The 21,391-nt window shown below is 41.7% G+C and overlaps 1 protein-coding gene across 1 annotated transcript in view; it reads right to left on the minus strand.

Annotated features, from left to right (window-relative positions):
- The window catches only part of si:dkey-247m21.3 (5-hydroxytryptamine receptor 4), a 32,732-nt gene extending 11,550 nt beyond the window's left edge, over positions 1-21,182 (minus strand). Inside the window, exons 1-6 of the mRNA XM_035183945.2 lie at positions 21,047-21,182; positions 9,717-9,798; positions 9,167-9,337; positions 8,559-8,759; positions 8,239-8,392; positions 6,633-7,297 (exon numbers count right to left, since the gene is read on the minus strand). Of these exons, the coding sequence (XP_035039836.1) occupies positions 6,633-7,297; positions 8,239-8,392; positions 8,559-8,759; positions 9,167-9,337; positions 9,717-9,739 (1,214 nt within the window). The 5' untranslated portion in view covers positions 9,740-9,798; positions 21,047-21,182. The remainder of the gene's footprint in view (positions 1-6,632; positions 7,298-8,238; positions 8,393-8,558; positions 8,760-9,166; positions 9,338-9,716; positions 9,799-21,046) is intronic.
- Positions 21,183-21,391: the final 209 nt, after the last annotated feature.

Here is a 21,391-nt window from a genome sequence, read left to right on the forward strand (position 1 = left end):
TTCGTGACATGATCTGGAAAAACAATGCACAGTAAACCAGTCTCGGTGATGCCGAGCGGAGCCCGAGCTCACAGAGCGATGGGAAACTGTGATAGTACAGAGTCCTCAGAAGCCCCATCAGAGGAGGCCTGGCAAGAGATCTGATACAAAAGTTCAATCGTAATGTTTCAGCACAGAAATGAAGTTAGGACTTATTTCCCTGCTCCATCTCTCTGTCGGGCCGACAGTCATCTGAGGTGAAGTCCTGCAGGAGGTCAGGCCCACGATTCTGTGAAATCAACTCCTGTATGTTTCCTTATTTTCCATATTTTTTTTTATTCTTTATCCCAGATACATGACAGTCATGTTGCCCTATATTAGTCATTTATCATTTGTTGTATACAATTGAACATTTTAGCCTCAAGCTCTGAATAGAAATAATTGGATTTCTGAATGAGAAACCATCTTCATGATCTGTTTTTCTTCTTTGGAAAACATTCTCTATTTCCTGTCTATTGTAACCACTGTACTTTAGTACATCTATTAGCAGGAAAAGGTTGCTCTTTCTTTTCTATAAGGTTTTCTTCCAATTTGCCAGGACATACGCAGCTTGTAACTATAACACCGAGAAGGATAATGTATAGGATAAATGCTGTTTTAGAACTAATCCAGCTCTTGTTTAGAGGCTGACTGCGGAGTCTGAGTTTCAAGTCGGTGAAGTAACACCCAGAAGCTCCTCACTGCCCCAACATCATATTTACAGAGAAGACACAAAGCCCTCTCAGAAAATAGACTGCCGCCTTAACTGAATTTCATGGAGCTGATTTGCCCAGGTGGGTCCTTTCCACGGTTCAATTTGTCACCAAGGAAACAAGTTTCCAATCACAGAGAAGCGAGGCCACAGAGAGATGAAGAGACCGAGGGAGGGTTTCATTTAGAATCACAGAAGAGTTCGGGACATCCAGAAAAAGAAACTGAGGAGGAAGTGGCACGACAGCAGCGAAAAGTGGAACAGGAACCAATCGGTATGGACTTTGGGATAAAAATCAGGGACGGCCTGAACATAATTCCAATCTTTGTCTTCCCCGAAAATCCAAAATCATGTTGGTCAAGACAGCAACAAGATGAGTAGCAGATTAGAAGTTAAGAGAAATTAAAGGTGATTATAGAAACAAGACGAACCTTTCACGTCAATGTTCAACAAAAAAGAATCAAAGAAACAAGAGATGAAGTAAAAAAAAGAAATAGAGCGAAGAGAGAGGAGCAGCTGGAGAATTTCAGGGTTCAATCAAACAATAATAAATCATACAGGTCTCATAATAAATCACAACCTGGAGTGTTTACACTTCTCCCGCCTGTCTGTCTAAACCAAGTGTCTGGTCAATAAAACATGTTTCCACCAGTGTTCTGCTTCACATTCACACATTTTCTACATTTACACAGTTTACAAAGTGTCACTAGTATATCAGAGGGTTGCTTCACTGATTTAGTGTATTGTATTCCTATAAAACAAATTATGATAAAAACTATATATATACTTTATATAGTATATACTTTACTCTATACAATATATATATACTGATACAATTATAACTATTCGATGCAATATAATCCTTACTGTGTAATCATCCTGTGCCACTGCACTTAATTATCTGCCCATAATATTCTGTTTGTATAGGAAGGTGTATTATTCTGTATTTATCTATATATCATTTATTTTATTGTCTATTTTATTATATTTTATATATGGATCCTACATTTTCCCATAATGCAACGTGGTAGCATCTTTTTGATAGACCTTCCCTGACTGGTAAATAAATGCCTTCATCTTCCAAACTTCTCACTTTATGTGCGTTTGTCTTTCTCCCGCCCCAAAGCTGAAATAACCTTAGTGACATCACTGACATCATCAGGAGTGACCCTCAATGTAATTATTATAATTCATTTAATTTTCTTCCACATCACGTCCCTACATGGAGCCGAACGTTTTTATCTTATCTCAATCATCAAAGCACAGAAACATTCAGAATGTAATAAGAAGTTATCAGAAAATATCCACACACAGATAACTTTGCTTTGGCATCGGAGCCAGAATCACCCAAACAAGCCCAGTGACCGTGCGCGGCTGATAACAGTGACCGCCGCTCGGCTGTATTCAAGGAATTCAACCGGACGCGTGATGAAAGTGAAACCAGGACAGATCCCACTGAACCTGATCAACTGCTACAGGAAGAGTTTGACATTTAGAGTTATGGCTTGTTATTGGAAGGGGGGTTTATATTAGAACTATAGCTGCACTGTTTTTTCTAAAGTTCACCCGTTTATTGTACATTTTTGCCCGTAAAAGGTAGGCTACTCGTGTTTGATCCAGAATGTGATATGTGCACATTAATCCCACTTAAACTGCACCTTTCACATTCGTTCAACTCACTCCCGTGCTTTTTTATTTTTGAGCTGAACCTCACACGTTCTGCCCACGCTGGTTTGGGTCCTGATGTCAGCTGCTTGGAAAGAAGTGGAGATGACAGAGCTGAGATAATCACAGAGAAAGTACAGACGAGCAGAGGGGAGATTAAACTCGTGAGACTCAGAAGTCACGGTTTCAGATGACTGGGTTAATACTGAAGAGAGAGAGAGTTTAATAACTGCCTGAGAATCATTGGAAAGGACGTGTTTATCGTGAGCTTGATGTTTACATTCTGTTAATTTATTCACTTTCTGGCTGAGAATTAGATAGAAAAGATTGACTCTTCTCTTATGTCTTCATTCTAAATGTTAATCCTCCTCGTACATCAGTCTTCTGGTCAAACCCTCGGGAATAAAGCGAAGAAACATATTTTCCAAAATCCCAAACTATTCCTTAATATGATGGTGGGACTTTGGCTGTTTGAAGGGAGCTGGATTTTATGGCTCCGTTACTTTTGTCCTTTCTTTTCTAGTGTCTCTTAAATCTTTTCTCCGAGAAGAAAAGTGCTGTATAATTAAATATAAGTTTATTATAATGAATTTTAAATTGAAATACTTAGGAATGAAAAAATGTCAGTGAATTCATTACTGTTACACATGAGTTTCACAAGTTAAGCTTCACTACCAACAGTGGACATGATGTCTTGGTTTTGGTTTTTCCTCAATACCCCACACTCCTGTAAGTGTTTGAGATTGTGTTGAGCTGAATGACAAAAGTGTTATTCATCTCCGAGGAGTCAGCTGCACACCGTCCGATTCATGTGGCCATTAGCTTTCAGACAGAACACAGTAAAACAGAGCATCTCCTGACCGGAGCAACACAAGGACACACAGGACGGTGCCACTGTATTTACTCAACAGCTTGAACCTGTTTGAGATGCTTCAGATTCTTCCTTCTCCAACAGTGGGCACAACACAAGCTCTTTGTTATGACTCTAATCACAAACAAGTGTCTACTATCCACTGCGACTGTGTGTGTGTCGGTGTCTGTGTGTGTGTGTGTTTGTGTTGTCAGGACCACTCTGAAGAACAGCTTAAGGATTTGGGTGATGTTATTATTAATAATCTTTCTATCATCCCATCTCAAATTAATTTGTTATACAAATTTAAAATGTTATAAAACTGTTTGACTTGAGGAAGAGACGTTTTGCTGAACGAGATATTAATGAGGTTCTTTTTAAACTAACATTTGGAGAAAACTGTCAGGTGTTATGTCATTGTGGTCTTGAGCCACATGATTAAATAAAGAAATAAAAATAATGAAAATGTTACAGTGTAATTTAGTTACAGACATAATACACAAATGTGTTTTTCTTAAGAGAAATATTCCTTTTTCAGAGCCAAGTTGTACAAATGTAGAAGACACTTGTTTGTATCTTCAAAAAAAACCACAATAACCACACTCGCACACACACACACACACACACACACACACACGCCACCTGCCCACAGACATCGTCTCGACGCAGCCGGAGCTCCCTGACGAAAACAATTCGACAGGATTCCTCCAGTCATTTCAGTTTTCCAGTGTCCTGCCAGTAGTAATCTGATCGTCTGAATCTGTTTTCTGTCCGACAGATTTCGAGACAGGATATCAGATCGGAGCTAAGACTGTTTGTCTTTCTGTTTCCTACACACACAGACAGGAAGTCCCGAAAAATGCACACAGACTGCACACACATCACTGAAACCCCTTCCCGCAGACACACACACGCACAAGCCTAACACCACAGAAGTAACAGCTAAAGCAGAAGAGAATGGTGCACATTAAGCATTAAAGTGTGTGTTTATATGTGTGTATATATTCCCACTGTGTGTGTCGTAAACACAAGCGTGAGACAATCACAAGTTATCACACCACAGTCTCACTCACATCCCTCAGCCTGTGCCTATTCTGTATGAAATAAATTATCAGCTGTGTATCTATCTGTGTGAGTGTGTGTGTGTGTGTGTGTGTGTGTGTGTGTGTGTGTGTGTGTGTGTGTGTGTGTGTGTGTGTGTGTGTGTGTGTGTGTGTCTGTGTGTGTCTGTGTGTTTGTGTGTGTGATCGTTATTGTTTCTATCCGGAGGCGAAGTACTTGTGTTAAAGTTAAACAGTGCAGACGCAAGCAGGTCACCTCCTCCATCATCCTCCGCACTCGAAGGAGCACAAACACAGACATCAGCTAAACCACCATCATTAACCCACTTTAACGGAGAAAAGCCTGTTGGACTATTATGGGATATTATACATTCAAATTCCATTAAAGATGCCAGTGCGTAAATATTTTTGAAAAATGTAATGTATTCCACCAGATGTTTTTTACTCTTTCAACAGCTCAGATGACTCTACGCTCAGAATAACAACTTAAGATGATTCATAACTTTAACGGCAATATTTTTTTCAATCCAACACGCATTTTGTGAGAGCAGGCGTGAGTTTTTTACTGAGGGCTTAACAAAAGCAAAAAAGACAGTCAGGGATAACACTGGATAATAATGGAAACCCACCTGAGATCTGATATTTACAATGTAAAGCTCAGTGTATTAGCTCAGAGTGTTGGCATGCTAACTTTTTAATTAACCAGGTGAACGGTTTAGTCCAATGGGAATGTCCGAGTGTTGTGATAAAACAAAGGTATTCAACATGTCTGCACAAACTTTCATGGCAGTTTATTGATGTTGTTGATGTATTTCAGTCTGGAACCATTTACTGTATATATAGATGTATCATCATGACGTCTAACCCCGTTCTTATAGCATCAAATGACTAATTAAAACCAAAATGATCAAACCAAGACAAACTTTGGTCCATGTCCCATCCGCTAACATGGAGGAGGCGAGGTAGATGCTGCAGCCAGCCACCAGGGGGCAATCAAGAGTGTGTGTGTCGTCCATCTTTATATTCAGTCTACGTGGTGAACCAACAGACTGACATTGCTCGAGCCATGTCGCTAACTAAGTATCTAGCTTCGCAATGAAAAATACATGCTACCGCTGAAACATATTTCAATATTCATTACTTAACATAACAAAGGCCTGAATAAAATATGATGAACACTTTAGATTCAAGTCACTGCTTTTATTCTGAAGGGAAGATGAACTGCTAAAGTAAATATCAAGTGTTGCCTCATGTCTTCATCCAGCTGCAGCTGTTTCTTATTACGATGAAGGTTTATAGTTTATAGTTACAGCTCTGGTTTTATTTACTAACCAAACCTTACATCATATTTCACGAGCAGCAGAATCACATAGCTGATGATTCCTTTGCGAGTCAAAGTCCGGGACAATTTTCATGTTTTCCTGCTAAAATGTTCACTATGCAGAGCACCGCCGCTGCTTTGACAATGAATAGTGTTTCTAGATGAGACACAGCATGTCCACATCCATTATTTACACTTAAGGGTATGAAACATGGCCTAAATTAAAAAGAATTGCTTCATTCATATAAGATGATGGCTGCACCAAGGCGTGATGTTTTCTCTTCCTGTCTGTACTGACGCGCCATGATGTGAGGTCGCTGGAAACAAATCAGCTAAATATTTTTACTATTTTAAATGTCTTGATATAAAAATTTGATCTAAATGAATACACAGATCCAATCAGTAATGTAAACAGTGTGTCTGTAAACAGTGTGTAAACAGCTCTTTTGGTCCAGTGTTTATGGTGTCAAACTGGAAACAAAGGAACACATAAAGGTCAAATCTGTTGTCTAGACAGACAAATAAAATACAAAGAAAAGAGACAGCCCATTGGCACCTAGCTGACCGTGATAGGAAGGTACGTTGCATCCATCTCTCTTTGCAGGGAGAGAAAAATGAGCCTTGTTCCCGACCTGAGGCCTTGATTTCTTCTTTGCTGGACTTTTAACAGAAAGGGCAGCTCACTCTCCCAGACCTGTTTACTCACACATCTACTGTACGTCACAGCAGGATAAAGGTATAGTGTCATTCGTCATCAGTGCAACAAAATGGCTTTTCCCCTAATTGTGACGATGACATTACAGATCCGCTGTTAGTAAGAACCGTGCTGTGTCTTCTGTTTCAACAGGCCAACCGTGCGAAGTCAAAATATTAAGGTGATCGTGCCAAACCCAAATAGAACTTGAACCATGACTAGGAAAACACATCTGCCTCACTGGCTTCAGTGCATTGAGAGAACGATGGAGCAAACCTTCACAGAAACTGGTGCAAATGTTGTGACCTTACCTCAGTGCCATAGATGTGCCGTTGACCGACGTGGGAGAGCACGGTCTACGGGTTTGTCTATAGGAGTAGCTTCCCTGCCGTGCATACCGCTGGTCCCCGCAGCAGAGGATCACCAGAAACGCCCTCCGAAACGCTCGGTTCAGGAAGGCGTACAGGAACGGGTTCAATCCTGAGTTGATGTACCCGAGCCACAGCCAGGCTGTCCACAGCTGCCAGGGCACTGAGTAATGAATGAAGGGGTCCACCACGTTGGTGATGAAGAACGGCGCCCAGCATAAGCAGAAACAGCCCATTATGATTGCCAGCGTCTTTGCCGCCTTGGTCTCAACGCGCATGCGGCTGTTCGCTATGGGAGCCTGCTCCAAAGAGGAGGACATCAATGTTGTCCGAAGACGGTAGTGCTCTGAGGGATCCGAGGAAGTGGAGGACCTCACAGAGATGACCGGAGCCGTCCCACTGATGGGGGCCGAGCCGGCGCGCTGCAGCGTCTCGATCTGTCGTGCGTGGCTCATGGCAGTGACGTAGATTCGCTGGTAGGCCAGGACCATGAGGGCCAACGGGACGTAGAAAGCCACAGCAGAGCAGATCAGGGCGTAAGGCTGGTTGACCAGAAACACACAGCTGGTGTCGTTGGAGCCTCCCGTCATGGCTTGCCTCTCCTCAATCTGGACGGAAGAAGAGAAACAGACACAAAAATAGAATAAACAGAACATAATTTATGATTTATGGGTATTAAAGCATTCACCAGAATCAGAAATAGGTAAGATTTTAAGCATTAGGACTTTCTTTCCATTAGTCAGAGCCGTAAAGGTCACAATTATTGAATCACTTCTTGTGGCTTTGCGGCAGCTTCAGTGTGAAGAAGTGTCAGTTTCAAACAATTCCTTTTTGGGGCAAAACTAAAGTGTGTTGAAACATTTTTTGAATTATTTTTAAAGAAAAATGAACAACAAACATTACTAATATAAAATAACGAACTGAAACCTACAGCCTAAATGTGCGCACGTAAGTCATTTCAATTCCTTTGCAATTTTGTCTGTGACATATCACTTGAAGGCAGCGATAAAAAAATAAATATAAAAAGATCATTGTTTGGATGCGGCCTGACCGAAAGAGCCGTGTATTTCATTAAGCGTGGCTGAATAAATTCATCTATTCGCCGCCTGCCTCTGGGAGTCCTGCAGCTCATTTCAAGGCGGCTCTGAAATAACCTCACGCCAAAACATATCCAAACCAGCAGAAAATGCTCGTTGAAGTGCCGTCTTCGCTCGCAGCGAGAGAGCCTCCACGGGGGAATGGAATTGTTTTGTGATCACTGCATTACCGTGTCATTGTTTCGAGGGATTGGAGACGTTATTAGAAACAGAGAATATTAGGTTGGAGAGGTTTCAGCTGCGTTTGCCCCCACGGAAAGAACATCTCTCTCTTTAGGGCGTTTCAGGGAGGTATATGAACTCTTCGCTGGGAAACTTTGTCAAAACACATTATATATTTCGTTGATGCAGGATTGTAATGTAATTTTTTTTTATAAGAATACCAAGATCTTTAAGCTCATTACTGTTTCACTGCTTTCCCGCCTGCGTGGCTCCTGATCTTAAGGACTTACAATGTCCTCGATGCCGATGGCGTTCCAGCTCTGCATGATGGGTAAGAAGGAGATAAACGTGGGGATGAGCCAGCAGCTGCCGAGCATTACTGCCACTCTCACCGGCGTCATCTTGTGTCTATAGACCAGTGGCTGGCAGCAGATAGCATAATACCTGGAATTATACACACGCACACACACACACACACACACACACACACACACACACACACACACACACTCAAGTTTGCATCTCAGGGTCTGATATGCATCTCTGAAACAAAGGGTAATTTATCAAAGCCCATGAAGACGGTTCAAATCCTTCGTCGTCTCTCACAAACCTGTCGAGTGCAATGCAGCACAGGTGCAGGATGGATGCTGTAGTTAACAAGACGTCCAGGGATGTTCGGACGAGGCAGAAAATCTCTCCGTACCGCCACTGGCCGGTGGTCAACTCAATGGCAGCAAAGGGCATCACAACCAGCGCCACAAGCAAGTCGGCGAACGCCAGCGACACGATGAAGTAGTTGGTCTTCTTTTTCCTGAGAGCCAGAGGAGACAAGTTAGGACATATCCATACAAGTCACTGTTAAAATGACCAGTTCATGGTGTACGATTTGTATGTTTTACTATCGTATCATGGCTCACATCTTACAAGCCTTAACTTTAAAGCTGCTGTCGCTCATTCTGTCCACTGATCAGTCTGTCTTACTTTTATTTTTTTTAAACTTACATATTTACAGGATGTTTCCGGGGAAACTCTATAATGTGAGTGCCTTGGCATTTTTGTTATTAGTTCCTGAAACCCATCTCTGTTTTCATCTCAAAAGTCCCAGAAACTATTGCAATGTGACTTGAAACTTAATATCACGCCCGACCAGATCTGCCAGTACAACACGTGTCTGTTTTATAGTCCGGCACAGAGTTGGTGAAAAGCCAGTAGGCTCACCGTAGATGTCTGTCCTTGCAGAGCGCCACCATGACCAGCAGGTTGCCAAACACCGTCATGATAATAACGATGGAGAGAAAGATGGTGAGAACGATCGTCTCCAATGAGCTCTGGAATTCCTGCTGCTGTTCCTGTTGTTGTTGTCCCGTGTTTATTATGTCATCCAACAAACTGCAGTAAGAAAAATATATAAAAACAGATTAGTCAGTGAGTACTTTGAAATTCCTCACTTATTTAGAATCTTCTCATGTGAAAGAGGTTTTTTCTTTACGCCTAGGATTTGGCAAATGAAACTGCTTGGTTAAAGTTACGTTATCATGGTCAGATGGTGGGTTAACCCATGCATCCAGCCCAACCTCCTGTTTAAACGATAACTTCACTCAATAATTATTTATCGAAATTATTAGAAATTACCACTTTAAATAAGACCAGTTCTGTTTACAATCAAACTCCTATTCTACTGCGTTGTGGACAATGATACGGAAATTACTTTTTATAAACTGGGACCTTTTTTAAAAAATATATAACAGAGTTTGGATTATTTACTTACTGTTGAGGTGATGCTGTGGCCATCACTGGTCATCTGCATTGAAGTCAGCAGAGGAGAGTCCTCATCACCCCATGCTCTGGCCCTGTCGACACACACACACACACACACACACTAAGTCTTCGCTTTTCTGAAAATAGTATCCAGCTTGCACGTACAAAGTGGTTGGATTTCTTATTGTTTGTCTATCCAACACCAAAAATCTAATATTTGCGCCTGAAATAAATTGCTGGATCACAGCATGAAAGCGTGTGATATTTATAGGGCAAATGGGCTGCAACAGGCAGCAGCTGTGTCTGCCAGATTCCATCAGTGTGTTAGTTTGTCTTTGTAATGCAATAATAACACCATGCTTTAGTGAGAACCAAAAGAGAAATTCTCATTTCTTCTTCCCTTTGCGAAAGGAGAGATCACAGATCAGATACCAGCTGCTGAACTGCACCTCTGGGGCTGGTGGAGATTCTCCCGCTCTAAAGGTCAGGCTGTTTGACCCTGCAGCCCATATTTAACCTGGTAAATAAGGTAAACAGATAGATTTTACCAACAACAGCCTGCGGTAGCAAGAGGAGTCTAAACAGATGAAGGAGGTTAAAGCCTCAACTCTGGGTCATTGTTCACCTTGACCAAGTTCAGTCAAATTTATAACTTCTGACTCTGATAAGTATACAGCTTCTTATGATTTAGTTTTTTCTAAAAAGGTTTGTTGATGGAATATAATTACAGTTGTTGTCGTGCAGATTTGATACTCCATGACTGTGCTGTGCTTTACCTCCACCCCCTTAAGTCCTGGTTTCACTCTGTCACTGAAGAAGCCGATGGATGTTGTCAGTTGCCACATCTGCTTTTTATTTTTAGCTTTCAGTAGCATTGTGTGAGTACTTTGTGTGAGTTAGCAGCCATGCTAGCAGCTCTGTAAGGCTAAAATCAGAAGTAGTGTCGCCTTAAGTTGAATGCTAACGCCACCATGCTAACATTCTCACAGTGACAATACAGGTGAGTGTTTAGCAGCAGGTTAACATTTGCCATTTAGAACTAAACACCTAGCACAGGTAGCTGGCTGATAGAAATATTTTATTATACTGTAAATATACTGTATATGTATTGTTTTGTAAGTTAGTGGACCACCAGCCTGAGAACCATGAAGCTCACATAGCTAAACATAGAAACCTATTAGCACAAGATGAGATAAGTGAACGCTGCTTCCCTCTATTTTTAGAATAACCGAGGGGATTTCGACAAATTCGATCAGTGTAACAGGAAATGAGAGCGACTGGAGTCGAGTCACTTCAGACCAAGTGTCTGATTCTGAGGAGCAGCAGAGAGACTCTCATCACCACAGCACTGTCGATGCCTTATCAGCTTTAAGGACCTCTTAACAACATATGCTGCATCTCCGCTTTTAACAGCTGTCTGGCCTTATCGCACTCGAGGGTCATTATCATCGCCCAACAGACTGCTGCCAACTTCCTGCAGACAGGCCGCTATTTACAGCTCGACATGTCTGTGTATCACTTTATCCAGGTGTAGGTTTACTTTTGTCCGTTGTGTAATCATTCATCATTCACTGGACTGAATCTTGGCACGGAACGGTTTGACTTATCTCAGTTTAGAGTTAATACACTTGCAGCCCAGGTCCGCGAGACTGGTTTTGATTTGTTTGCTGGTCCCCAGAGCCAAAAAGAGCTGACAAGGCCTGACAGCTTCTCCAGTTTCTGACCGGTGCAGACATAATTCCTTCCACATATACATAACACTGGGTTGTGAAAATATGTTGCACTTTTTTTTTAAGTAATGACAATCGAGCCAAAACCGAAATCAAAACAAGGGAAAGTTCAGGTTGTTTTCTATCAACATGCTCATTTTTCTCGAGGACAGCGGAGAGATGACACAACCCTGATAGAGAACACCAAAGCCCCGTTGTACTTGGCTGAGGAGCTTACATACCATCTGTATAGGGCCTGAAAGAATTTATGTTCATTTCTGAGCGCATGTGGACCATGAACAGATTAAACAATGATAGGGCCCCTGGGCGTAGATGTAATGTTTCCCTACCACCACCATCTTTATTTGTTGAGTACCAACAGAGATGTTTTATGATTTCTCACCTGCAGCGATTCCCATCGACCAGATCAACCAAGGAATTAGAGACAAAGCCTAAACATTGACATTTGCATGATTATCTTGTGAGGAAACTTACTCTAAACTATAGAATCAGGTGATTTACCAAGAAAGTTATGTTTTTACCCTTGACTGTTGGTTAGTTTGTTTGTGAATAGGATAACATAGAAATTATGGTCCAAAGATGAACCCATTAACTTTTGCCATTCATCCGGACAAAGGCCTGTCAAAAGGTTTTTTTTAACATTATCAATAATGTCCTAGGGTCCAAATCTGGATCTGAGGACTTATTTATGAGGATTTATCAACTCTATTGAGGGCTATGAAGTTCTCTATAGATTCGTTCAGATCCAATTAAGTGACCCCTCTCTCAGACACAGGAATTGTACAAATGAGGATAATGGCGCACAACCTCAGTACAGTCCATTTGAAGTTGCACACGATTTGCACTCGATGACGTCTATGAAATGTGACGGATGTAGTTTTTGTGAAGCCTGAGAAGAGAAAGTTGATCAAATCCTCCTTAATTTCATACCTCATGTGATGGGATCTAACCAGCACCTAATCTGAAGCACATTGAGGCCTCACTCGGGGGCCCCTCATCCCTCGGGCATCACGGTCTGTGTCCGAAAGGCAGATTCAGTGATTCGTCAACGATTGGGACACAAAAGACTGATACACGCATGGCAAATATATGTTTAAGTCATCGAGTTGCTGAGGGAATCTTTCAGCTGAACAATGGGGCACAAATTGGATTCAGCTTTGCTTTCTCATTACAACACCCAGTTTTAAATAGCACAAAAATGACTGATTGCTGCATCTTAAATGGTTTCGTAGAGGAAATTGTAATCAGCATTATCACTCTCTCTCTCTCTCTCTCTCTCTCTCTCATCGCACACACACACACACACACACACACACACACACACACACACACACACACACACACACACACACACACACACACACACACACACACACACTATCATCATCACTGGACAACACCACCTACCCTCCTACTCATTGTTCACTCGGTTACATGGTTCTGTCAGGAATTAGAAGATATTAGCCTGATGTGTATTTCTAAGCAAAGGAAGAAAGAGGATTGAAAGAAGGAAATAGAGAGAGGGCGAGAAGGGACAGGAGCCATATTTCTGACAGGTTTCTGTGGTTTTCTCCTGTGATGTGCGTCCAGGGAGGCGAGTTTTCACAGCTCACCGTGTCCATTTCACATCTGAGAGACGAGGAGCTGATTGAAAAACTCCACAGAGCAGTGGGGAGGGAGATGACAGGTTGCTTCATGGTCTTTTGTCGAATAGTTGTAGAGATATGATTAATCTGCATGGATTAACAGATTACCATTTTGATAAAACCATGATAATAAATTGGGGTCCTGGCTAATCAGGCCGGGTTCGGACAAGAACTTTGAAAGTATATTTGGACTTCGGTTGGATTCGGTCCCATTGGCTTGGCTATCTACTTGATTTTTACACTGCACGTGCCTGTTATCGGGGAAAAAACATTGGGTTCAGTTTAAACTTGTTTAGTTTTCTCTCCCCCGACTCGATCAGGTCAGCTCGAGCTGCAGTTTTCACAATCCAGAGATAAAGACTATATCAAGCCAGGATTAACAAAGACTGGCAACAGAGATCAGCTCAAATTCAAGTTAAGACACATTATTATATCTGACTGTGCTATATGTATATTTGTAAATACTATGTTAATAGATAGATAGATAGATAGATAGATAGATAGATAGATAGATAGATAGATAGATAGATAGATAGATAGATAGATAGATAGATAGATAGATAGATAGATAGATAGATAGATAGATAGATAGATACATTTGTAGGAGGTGTGACTGACTCATCTAACATGAGCTGTAATTAGAAGATTCTCACTCTGATCTACCTGATTCACATCTGAAAATCTACCTCTGCTCTGTTTATGACAATGTTTAGGTTCCAAATCTTGTTTGCAGTGATTGAAACAGTGATTTGAAAGCATCTGACGGACACGGCAGAGGGAAATCTCTACGAAGAGGAGAAGACGAATTCAATTCAGAGGTTGCCTCTATTCATTCAATTAAACACTGTTGTGTTAAATGCAGCAAAAGAACTTCGTCGGGTGGGAGGTAAATAGGCCTAGATCTCACATAATCTCACACCTCAGACTGTAAGAGGGCTGAACCGTGAGTGTGTGTGTGCGCTCACATGCATATTTGTTTGTCTGTATGTGGAGGAGTCATCCCTGATACTGTTGCCAAGGAGACAGAGGAGTATCATGGTTTGCAGCCCATCGTCCTAATTTTAAAAGCTTAAGCAGGGAAGATTGTGGCTCTCAAAAAAAACAACAAATGCAGGGACAGACGCTCTTATACTGAAAAGTGTGTGGAGTCTGTAAAGTAGCTTCTAATTAGTATACATTTCAAGGTGGGATTAAAAGATGTCTCTCATCAAGATCCATTGTTAGAAATCAAGGAAAATCCTGCATCTGTCCCCTGATCTGAATTCACACCAAACTCTTCCTTCCCACCGAGTTCCCTGGTTATCCCATCTGTAGTTTTTGCGTAATCGTGCTTACAAACAAGGTAATAAAAGCCAGACATAGCCCAGTTCAAACATCAGCCCCGCGACCTGCACACTTCTACTTCATCTGGTGTTCCCTGCTCGTCCTACTGTATATTGCATGCCTGCGGAGTGTGCAGACGGAGCGAGTGATGGGAACAGCACAATAAGAGCCAGACAGTCAGGAAAATAAAAAGCCCTGTGTAGCTGTATTGCATTCTGTTCTACTTTCCGGTTATTGTGAGTGTATAAATTGGTTTCTCTGCCTCTTCAACAGTGAATCTCCTCCTCGGCGGCCTGGCACTGAAGAGAAGCCCTGGATCTGTCTTTTCTTTTTTTTTTCATTCTTTTAGGTCAGTCAGTGTTTTTGGGAATGAATCTTTACACTTTTATGAAATGTTGGTGGAGGTGGTTGTTTTGTTTCCTGTTTTACTTTAAAAGTACCTGCTTTACTTCCCGTCCTTGTCTGGTTTCCCAGTGTTTCACTGTTTCAGAACCTTCTGGGGACACATTGGCCTGGAATAGTTTTTCCTGCAGTGACACATCCTGATGGACAAAGTCTGCTGAGGATTAACTCATTATCTCAAACCAGCGTCTACTTTCGGGGGAAAGAAACATCGAGGCTTCTGCTCCATTTGTCGGCTTCGTGTCTTTTCGAGCTGCGTGATGTGCAAACAGGACAGTTCATCTCAAGGATTTGTATACGCTTCTGGTTTGTGCAACAAGCAACTGAATAACCAGGCTGCATCTGGAGATATTCCCCCATTTAAAGACCATATTTGGCAGCTGAAATTAAAAACGAGCGTTCCTGGAACATGCAGTGTGGCTGAAAAATAAGTTCAGTTCTGCCAAGTTCAAAATTACTAAAGTTAATTATTTTACAAATATCCTCAGGAATACCCTAAACTCCGGCTTTGGATTGAACAAAGTTGAAAATATAACACTGAGACAGGACTGAGAATATTAATATTGATAATACTTTTTCCGTGATTCACTGTAAAATTATTATTATCGTAAAAAGGTTATAAGCATCGGAGCATAAAAGAACGTATAAGGCCAAACTGAAATGAGACGTCTGGTCTACGGAAGATTTCCTTGATTTGGGTCATCAGCTTGTGCCTAGCAACAGAGCTGCAGTTGGACACACCAAGAAAGTTTGAATGGCCCTTGGGATTTTATCACATGTATCGTTATTTGATTTGAAGCTTGATACTAACATTTCAACTGTAAGACATTTGGGTCTCATCGCTTGCCGCCGCCATTATCCCTTTGAAAAAATCGGTTTGGAAACAAAGGGCAATGAATCCTGGGATATGCTGGCCTGAGAGGATCCACTAATCGAAGCCTTTGTTGCGTCACTGTGACGCAATCTGTCTTGGAATGCAGCCGCCAAAGGATGCAGCCCCTGAATTGAGACACAGTTATTGTCCTTCATGTACAATCAGTTGTTTCCAGGGTAACAACTAAAAAACATCAAAATACACAATAACGAAGCCACAAATGTGCATTTTGATCAAAACGTCAAACGTGTGTTTAAGTCAAACGTGTCACGAATCTTCCCCAGCCCCTCGTTTCCCCTTTCTTTCTATCTTGCTGTGGAGCCCCTGACTTTTCTTTGCACTCACAGAGGTGAAGTAACTCACTCTCTGGCCTGCTGCACCCATCACGGGAGCAAGATGCAACCCAGGCAGTGCGGAGCGTGTCTGCTGGATAAAGCTGTGTGGCTGAGGGTAATGGTTTGTGAGCAGGTAATTGAGCGCGCTGGCCTCGGCCCGGTGCCAACTCGGCGGTAAAAGAAGAGCGAAGAGAGCATCACACAAACATGTGCACACAAACAGTTATGTGTGGACCAATGCAAAACACAAGCAGGCTGAGGAAATGAAGCATCCACCCGAAGGAATCCCATAGTGTGTGCCTCCCTGTGGGTTTAGTTAATGCTGATCGGTTTTCCACTTTCTCATCGCACCACTGTCCACATTCATATTTTCTGCAACCACACTGCTGGGAATTCCTGCTCGAAATACATTCAAAGGGAACAATTAAATGCCAAGAAATAAAAAAGCTTCTTCATATAAAGATCTTATGCCGAAAAAACACGATTTAAAGTATTTTAAATATCTAAATAACTGTTGAAATGTTGTTAAACCTTTTTCATTCATTCACGTTCAAATACAAAAAATTGACTGTGATAACAGTTACACATACGGTATTTAACTTTGGCTATTAGGGGTCTCTCCATCAAAACATTAGCAAAAGACCTAGTTTGATGACGTCTTGCCGCAGTGTGGGATCATGGGAGTTTTGGGGGTTACAAAAGGTATAATGCAGATCTACTTGTTTTATCGAAGAATTTTCACCTATTATATCATAAATGGAAATTAGTTTTCTACTGTGAAGAGAAGGGGCGTGCAACCACCTGGGTAACGTTTGTTTATAGTTAAATTTAATCCCGTTCAACTCGTTAAAATCTTCCTTGTTCCGCTAAAGAAAATACGATACTACCTTGTCCTGCTTTCTGCTTCTTTCACTAAGTAACTGTCCAGAAATAACTCATCAACAATGATTCGGGATCGTCCAACATGAGCCTGAAATGTAATTCTATAGCTGCATTAAGAGATAAACATACCGACAGCTACCCTACCCCACCATGGTTAAAGTTTCAAAACTATTTTAGAAGCTGGAGAAGAACTTGAGCGAACTGAGCCCTGTGTTGTTTTATTGGCATGTGAGATATGTTTGCCAGGCTCGCTGCTTAGATACGTTTTGCCATTTATATAATGCTGAGCCCCGAAGGGAAACCCGGCCTGTGGCAAAAGGAAGTCGGAGAATGTGAAACGAACATCAAACAGCTGGAGAGTGGATGAAAATAAACGGCATGATTGATATCGATATAAAAAAACAGAGAAGGTATTTCCATACTGTGCAGGAGCAAAACAAAGAGCTTATCTTTGTTGACAACATTGTGTGGAATTTACTTCTGCACTACTAATCTCTTTCGATAACCGAAAAAGGCAAAAGTATAGACAAACATGTTGCTCTGGGTGAGGTGTCGCTGATAATGAATAAGGCCCGGCAAGCCCTGGGAATCAGGCTAATGAGTTGGCTTTGGTTCAGACGGCCTAAAATTAACCTTGAAGGCGGCAGCTCTCTCCTAAATGTCTACAGGGAGTGGCTCATAAGGACGGCACAGCAGGCGGTAGCAGGGGAGAGGAGATAACCTTTCCTGGTGAAGGCAGAGAGCGCGGCTGATCCCCTCAAAATAAAAAAAAAGACAGCTTCACCTTAATTTGCCGGGGGATAGTGGAGTACACTCGCTGTCTCTCAACACCAGTTTGTTTCACCTGCCTGATTCACTTACAGATGCTCATACCTGGGAACGGACCAGTGCTCTCATGCCACTGGCCGCTGCCTGATCCACATGGTTTCAGTTTCCAGATGAGGCCGGGTGTTTTTTTTCTCACAGGATAATCAAAATGAGATTAAATTTTTTATCCAGATTTAAACCTTTTGTGCTATTAAATTTGTAATGATGGTAAAACCGCTCACAAATGGCTTTTTATTTATTTTGTGTTCTGCCAAGTTGCTGCCAGAGGTTACACACGGGCTGGGAAACTCAGAGATGCTGAGTGATGAACGATCTGTTGCTTCATACTTTCAATGCGGATTCGGACTAATGCTGTGTGTTTAAAGGATTCCATGGTGCCGACGCAGTTTAATATGTTTCGTGCATGGGGACATGCCAAAAGAAGTTGGCAAGCCAACGCCGGTTTGGAAAAGACTTCCTGAGAACAGGAGCCACGACAAGGGAAAGAAATAAAGTTTATTTATTACCAGAGAGGGGATTTAAACAATAACCAAGGGAGTTGCTTTGACGACACGGCAGCCTCAGATTTGCTTGGAAATGTCGCATCCCATGTGAGAGCTTAGGCACGCACCAGTCTTTCTGTGTATAAGTCATCCGCTCTTCATATCTGTAAGACTCGGTGCTTTAGCAAAGACGGCTGGCACACGATCAGAACAGGAGCGGCTGTGGGTTGTCACGCTTGTCGTGTTGAGCAGCCGTTTCATTTTGATCATATACGTACCAATGAAAAAAAGGGAATATTTCAGGTGACATATATATATATTTAAGCCATATCATCAGATAATAATGTCATTTCAATGTATAAATATAATTACAAACTGGCTTTACACTATATACTATATAAGGCCATGTTTACAAACACATCCTGCACATAACAACCAATTGTAATGTTACTCCTTATGTTTAATATTTATATTAGCCCATTTTGCATCACCTTTTTTCCTTGTATATACATTTTAGAAACTGTTTGAATTATACATTATACTTAATTATTTTATGCAATGTCTTTTCTGTCTGTTGTTGTTTCTGTATGTCTCCATCTTTTCTTTAACCTACTTACTCAGATGTTTACATGCTCAAAATAACTCAATGGGCCACGTCTCAGTGACTGAACCGAATGGGATGCTGTGCCAATGATTAACAATTCAACACAAACACTGTGTGATGATAAATCACCTGTGTGTGTAAATGTTGATCGTTTGCACCTCATCAATAAATTGCTGAAGTGAATGGCGGGCTTCAGTATCCATCATAGCTGGGTTCACTGGTTGAGAAGTGGTCCAATGAACTGAGAGCACTGACCTCCGCTTGCAGACGGCCTGAAGCGCAGCAGATTCTTTCTCAGATAATATGTGTATGTTTGTTTTTCTTTGCTCAGCTTTGTTGCCCTCGTTTTTTTTTTGGGGGGCTTTGCGACCATGTGCATCTCCCTGAACATTGTTATTGGCACTGACTGTGTCCTGTGTATGTGGTGGAGTTCACAGAGAGACACTAGAGTCCGTCTGCACAAACATGTAAACACTCCTCTAGCAATAAACCAATCAGCCAATCATGGGGCAGGAGTGCGATGCATAAAATCACACACACACACACACACACACACACACACACACACACACACACACACACACACCGATAACAGTTTGCGCATCTACCCTTATTAGGATTTTGCATCAACTTCCATTCATTCCTTGTGGACAGCCTAATCAAAACATTACCATGACCAATTCATGCCTCACTGCCTAAACTTACCCAACCAATCACATGTTAACCCTTAAACTTAACCAGGAGCCAGGTTATGACATTTTGCCTCATTAGGACAGGACTCTGGTCCCCACGAGTTCTACTGGCTACGAAAGGTCAGTGTTTAAAGAGGTAAGAAAAACTATTGCAGACACACACACACGCTCACATGGTGTAAACAGCACAGTGTGTCGGAGCAGAACATCTTACTCGACCGTACAATGTTTACAGTCAATTCAAAGCTGAACCAACAGACAAGCAGCCAAATACAGCAGCAGCAGCAGCAGCAGAATCCACTACCCTCCTGAAGTGCATTTACATTAACAACAGATCGTATGTGTGCATGTGTGTGCTGATGAACTATGAGCGTCATATTTCTAATGACAGATTAGAAACGACAAACTACTGTCATCAAGTAACAGAAAAGGAGAAACTGCAGCATGTCAGCGATGAGATGTCATTGGGGAGTTCTCTGTTTTCAGGGTACTTGACCTTTGCATGTGTCCTGACAGCCAACTAAAGTTTTTGGGAGAAGCTCCCGCTAATCTCTTCGTGGATGTCTCAGCCGGCCAAAACAAAGACCTAGGAATGCTGTGGAGGCAGGGAAGGGAATTTTGGCACAACCTCACCTGCTTCCAACATGCGATGAGCAAGGAAAACGTCTGATGAGGTAGAAACTCCAGCAACGCTCGTACAAAGAGCAACTTATTTAGTGTAAGTCCAACATGTTTTGGCTCGAAGACCCAATGAACAAGGAATGAGCAGAAAGATGCTGCTGAACTCTCTTCATAACTGCAATTTTTCACCTATTGCACACACCCACTGTTTGTTAACTCATCCGTGCTCTCAGATAGACACACGTCTCTGACTCCAGTGACATAAGTCATGTCATAAAACAAGTAATAAAAACCCTGGTGAACCAAAGGAAGTTCAACTAAAGTTTAAGCACTTAATCTAAGTATAAGTATCGCTTAATGTGCACTATAATACTGCGGCTTGTGGCTTAACTGCTGATTTTGTGCACAAATATAACGTTTTCTTCTCTAAAGCATGTACCTGCACATTCTACTGTATTTCTGTCTGTATGATAGTCTCAGCCCCTGAAGGATAGTGGATAATAATTCATATTTAAGAACTCAAAATACATACTACTAATACCACATATACAATATACAATATACTGACCATCAAACGTTGTTTAAATTTCCCCTTTTTATGGATTAAAAGTGGTTGATTAAAATGAAACTGTATGACAAATATCCTTATTAGACCTACTAATGAGTTAAGAGTGTTAACATAAAAATCATAACAAGTGCATTGCATTTAATATGTAATGTTAGATGACTGCAGCCTGATCAATAACCTAATTAATAACCTACTGATCTTTTGATGACAAGAAATGAGTAATGAATGATAAATGTCTTCAGTTTTTATAGTTATAGTTTTTTAAACTGTCAAAATTGTTTATTTTATTCCCTCTACCTGTTTCCTTCTCTCTGACAAACTTTTATGTAAAGAAATGAATCCAACCTGCTCACCTGTACCGGGCTCCTCGCCTCCTTCCTCCGGTGAGTCTCCGTGTTTCTCATGCTCCCGATGAAGTGAAGACATGGAATGAGATTTACAAAAAAATTATAGAAAACAGATCCGATCTGCACGAGCTGCTGATGAGTGACACCGGGCTAGAAAGAGAGAGAGAGAGGGAGAGAGAGAGGGGGAGAGAGAGAGAGAGAGAGAGAGAGAGAGAGAGAGAGAGAGAGAGAGAGAGAGAGAGAGAGAGAGAGAGAGAGAGAGGGGATCGGTGCTGCCATCCTGTGGCTGCATGACGCAATGGGATTAGTTGAGTGGTTGGGGCCAAAAACATGTGTAACTACTATCAGTCA

The sequence above is a fragment of the Hippoglossus stenolepis genome, chromosome 18 (assembly GCF_022539355.2).
Source record: "Hippoglossus stenolepis isolate QCI-W04-F060 chromosome 18, HSTE1.2, whole genome shotgun sequence".
In the NCBI taxonomy this organism is placed as follows: Eukaryota; Metazoa; Chordata; class Actinopteri; order Pleuronectiformes; family Pleuronectidae; genus Hippoglossus; species Hippoglossus stenolepis.